The sequence below is a fragment of the Camelina sativa genome, chromosome 15, assembly GCF_000633955.1.
Source record: "Camelina sativa cultivar DH55 chromosome 15, Cs, whole genome shotgun sequence".
NCBI classification, from domain to species: Eukaryota; Viridiplantae; Streptophyta; class Magnoliopsida; order Brassicales; family Brassicaceae; genus Camelina; species Camelina sativa.
The window spans coordinates 29,115,979-29,120,221 of NC_025699.1; the positions used below are offsets into that span (position 1 = coordinate 29,115,979).

Below are 4,243 nucleotides of genomic sequence, written 5' to 3' on the forward strand. Positions count from 1 at the left end.
TATATAGAGAGAGATTTAGTGAGCTAATGCTTTAACCGCTTTCTCAGCCGCATCATCCAAATCATCAGCCGTTATGAGTTTCATTCCACTTTCCTTGAGGATTCTCTTTCCCTGCTCCACATTCGTTCCTTCTAGACGAACCACCACTGGCACTTTCAATGATACCTGTCGTCACACAAATCAATCGATTTTTATCTTCAATCCTGAATGAAACATTCTGCTAATTAGAAGGTTGTTTTTTTTTCTCTCACTCACCTCTTTTGCAGCGTTCACGATTCCACTAGCAATCACGTCACATTTCATTATCCCACCAAATATGTTCACCAGGATTGCTTTCACTTTGTCGTCAGATGTCAGTATCTTAAACGCTTCCACCACCTAATTTTATTTTTTTGGAGTCACAAACCCTCTACTAAAATTTGTCACAAAGAATTTAGATTCCCCAAAGTAAAGGTTTCTTTTACCTGGTGCTCAGAAGCATTTCCACCAACGTCAAGGAAATTGGCGGGAGTTCCACCATGTAATTTAATGATGTCCATTGTTGCCATGGCCAATCCAGCACCATTCACCATGCAACCAATCTCTCCATCTAGACCGATGTAGTTCAGGTCAACTTTCGCTGCAGCCACCTACGAGAGAAGCAACACACACTTTTCCTTTTAATCTCTTCTTATCGACTTAACAACATAACATAGATTTCTTGAAGATAACAAGGGAGATAGACAGATACCTCTCGTGGATCCTCCTGTGTTGGATCACGCATGGCAAAAACCTCTTTTTGTCGGAACGCAGCATTATCATCGAAGTTCAATTTCGCATCAGCAGCTACCAATTGGTTAGTGGATGTCTCTGCAAGAGGGTTGATCTACAAGAGAAATTTGGGGGTTCAACAAAAGAAGATATTGATAACTGAGAAAATGAGTGTAGAAACAAGACAGTGTGAGAAAACTCACTTCCAACATTGTGCAGTCACTCTTGCGAAAGAGTTCGTACAGCTTCTTCACTTGTTCGATCGAATCTTTTCTGTCAGCAGCTTTGGGAGCCAGACCATCCACAACCTTGGCAGCATCTTCATCAGTGATTCCTGCAAATACATCAATTGGTACCTACGCAAAACCATGAATGGAGGGGTCAAAAATCCGCATTGAAAAAGGATCTCAGAAGGATATTTCTACCAAGAGATTAACGATCCAAGTACGTATTAAACAGTCACAACCTTGATAATCATGTCAGGGAACTTCTCAGCGAGATCTTCAATGCTGGTACCACCTTTTTTACAGGCAATGATCAACTGCAATAAGAAAGTAAAGCGGTTTAGATGTTGCAAGCAGGGGGTTAGAACAGCATGCCTAGAAGTAGAGAAATGAATTAGTAGTTCATCATTTGCGTAGTAGCATACCGGTCCAGCAGATTTACGGTCCAGAATAATGGAGAAGTACATCTCATTGACGAGTGACAATTTCTCACACAAGTAAACCTGCTCAAAATTAAGATTCAATGAATAAACAAAGGTGCAAGAGTATGTCACGAGAATTGAAGAAAAAACACCAATTATAAGCTTCATGGATAACTCATAACAAACCTTGCTAACAACTTTGCCTTGAGGACCAGTTTGTTTGGTAACGAGTACTTGTCCAAGCATCTTTCCTACAAATGATATAAGAAATTGAATAGGATCAATAAACTCTCTCAGACAAAACAAAAGGAGAGACATCCAACACTTGAAGAAAGAAGATTAAAAAAAAAAAGAAAAACAGGGCACAATACCAGCAATATCTTCAGCCTGATCACGTTTAACAATGTGAACACCACCCTTAAGACCACTCTTGAATGTTCCAAGACCTCTTCCACCAGCCAAGATCTGGCTCTTAACAACCAACTGTACCACAGGCAAAGAGCAATATATCTTTCAATTAGGCAACTAACTAATAGAGAGAGAGATAAGAATCTAAGTCAATGGCAAATGATGTGCTTAGAAATAATATACCTCGCTTTCGTTAGGGAAAACTTCTTGGACAGCCTTTTTAACTTGTTCCAGAGAACCAACAGCTACTCCTTTTGGCACATTCACACCGTATTTGCCCATCAGCTCAGCTCCCTGATTGTATCAGAAAAACACACAAATACATTTTCATAAACCCAGAGACGATTCTAGTGCTTACTTTCAAAACTCCTAAAGAGACACCGGATAATTCTATCTCTAACACAAATCAATCAATCAGTGGATCAACCCCAAAAAAACAAGAGACAAATACACAGATCGTACTCGAAAAGCGAATCTACGCAACTATAGAACAGTAAAGAAAGGTCAAAACCGAAAATAAAGAGAAGGAAGAACCTGATACTCGTGGATGTTGAGACGGCGAAGCTGTTGCTGCTGCCATTTCCCGGAGACGGAGAGAGATCTGGACACGAGTTTGCTCACCAATCCCCTCATCGTTCGATTTTGTCTTTGTCAAAAAACCAGCGAAAGCGAATGAGAGAATGAGAAAAAAATATATAAAGAGAGAGAGTCAGAGAGAGAAGAGAATAGTCGCAGCGTGTGAGAATGATCTGAGAGTCTAACCCTAATTTTTCCAACTTTATGAGATTTATTCCTCTCGGCCGGCTCACTATTTCCATATTTAATTTCGTATCTGTTTATTAGAAAAAGAAAAAAAAAAAAAAAGTTACTATTAGGTATGAAAAATACACACAATTCAAGTACTACCATTTTCATTTTCACTAAAAAAAAAAAACTATGCAATAACAATTATTAATAGTAATACATTTTTGTATATGAATAATAATGTAGAGAAATTAGTTTTTGATTTGGATTATACACATTACCATTTGTGTCCAAACGTTTTTCATAATCAAAATTGAAAGTGCGGTCACTTGCTCTGGCAGCTACCACCACACCGCTATTGGTGACAAACACTGTGGCGAGAGCAATTTGAAAGTGGTACACAAATCTATAACTTAATTCCAAAATCAGAAGAAACACATTTAAACTTATCAAAAAACTTATTTGATCGAGTAGAGAGAGATACAATCTCATAACGGATTAAAAAAAAATTAACAAAATTAATTTAACAGTAACCAATGTTCTTATCCCCCAAGGACCAACTCTTCATTCTCCCGCCAAACCGCGTGAACCTCATCTGTACGAAAGCGCGCTGCGTAAAGGTGGAATCTTGAATCGGCGTTTCAACACCGTTAACAAATGCTAGCAGACCCGCGTAAGCGATCATCGCTCCATTATCTATGCAGTATCGGTCATCCGTTGCAAACAGCTTCCCGTCACGTTCAGAGCACATGGTCCTCATCATCTCCTGCAAACGCTCATTGCAACCGACACCACCGACTATCAAAACGTCTTTATTGTCACAATGGGCCATCGCTCTTTCCGTTATCTCAACCAACATCGCAAACACCGTCTCCTGCCAGATCATCAACAATCATATACTATATGATCCTCGATCTTTACAAAATGTCCAAAACGTTACGTTCTATGTAGCGAATGAACAACTGTGATAGCCTTACTTGAAGAGAATAGCACAAGTCTGCTGGTGTCCACTCGTTATTCTTGAGCTTCGATATAGCTCAAGATTCCGCTGAACGATACATCCATACCTTTCACAGCATACGGAAGATCGATGAATTTTTCTCCTTTCTTAGCGCGCTTCTGTTAAAAAAACCAACAAAACATTCGATAAATCTTTCTCCTAACACCACATGTATACTAGATCATATTATTAAAAGTAATGATTAGATTCAGAAATACCTGCTCGATGTACGTTATAGCCAGGACTTGGATCATTGGAGAGCTTCAAGACTCTAGCAAACCGGTCCAAGCAATTACCACCAGCAATATCAATGGTCTCACCAAATATCCGGTATCTACCTGAGTGTTCCCACCGCTCACATACAGAACAACAGTATCATCAGCTCCAGTAACTACTCTCCCCATCTCAATGTGAGCCACGCAGTGATTCACTCCAACGATTGGCTCATCTCAATGGTGATGATAGCAGTCTCTTTAGGAAGGAATCCATGACCAGGCGGGGTTATGTATGTATGCCGAGGATTAGCTAAGATTGTACCGTCTAGAGTCAACCCCAATATTGTTAGCTGATCCTTCGAACCCAATGGCTATCTTTCACTTCATTGCTTTGACTTAAAACACTAAAGTAAACTCTCTGCAGATGGAACAGAACAACAAACCAGAGCAGCCAAACATAAAAAAAAAAAAAAAAAAAAA

General features: G+C 39.5%; 1 protein-coding gene and 1 long non-coding RNA gene across 2 annotated transcripts in view; both read right to left on the reverse strand.

Annotated features, from left to right (window-relative positions):
• Window positions 8–2,636, reverse strand: LOC104747822 (succinate--CoA ligase [ADP-forming] subunit beta, mitochondrial; the record flags this gene model as incomplete). Its single annotated transcript, XM_019237360.1, is given in 12 exon segments — window positions 8–165; window positions 256–378; window positions 465–629; window positions 731–865; window positions 954–1,106; window positions 1,217–1,291; window positions 1,400–1,477; window positions 1,583–1,647; window positions 1,768–1,879; window positions 1,988–2,098; window positions 2,339–2,450; window positions 2,567–2,636. Coding segments are annotated over 12 exon segments (1,335 nt in total). The 5' UTR covers window positions 2,623–2,636.
• The window catches only part of LOC104747823, a 2,232-nt gene continuing 983 nt past the window's right edge, over window positions 2,995–4,243 (reverse strand). The window contains exons 2-4 of the long non-coding RNA XR_761256.2: window positions 3,767–4,181; window positions 3,526–3,667; window positions 2,995–3,422 (exon numbers count right to left, since the gene is read on the reverse strand). This is a non-coding gene — a long non-coding RNA (uncharacterized LOC104747823). The remainder of the gene's footprint in view (window positions 3,423–3,525; window positions 3,668–3,766; window positions 4,182–4,243) is intronic.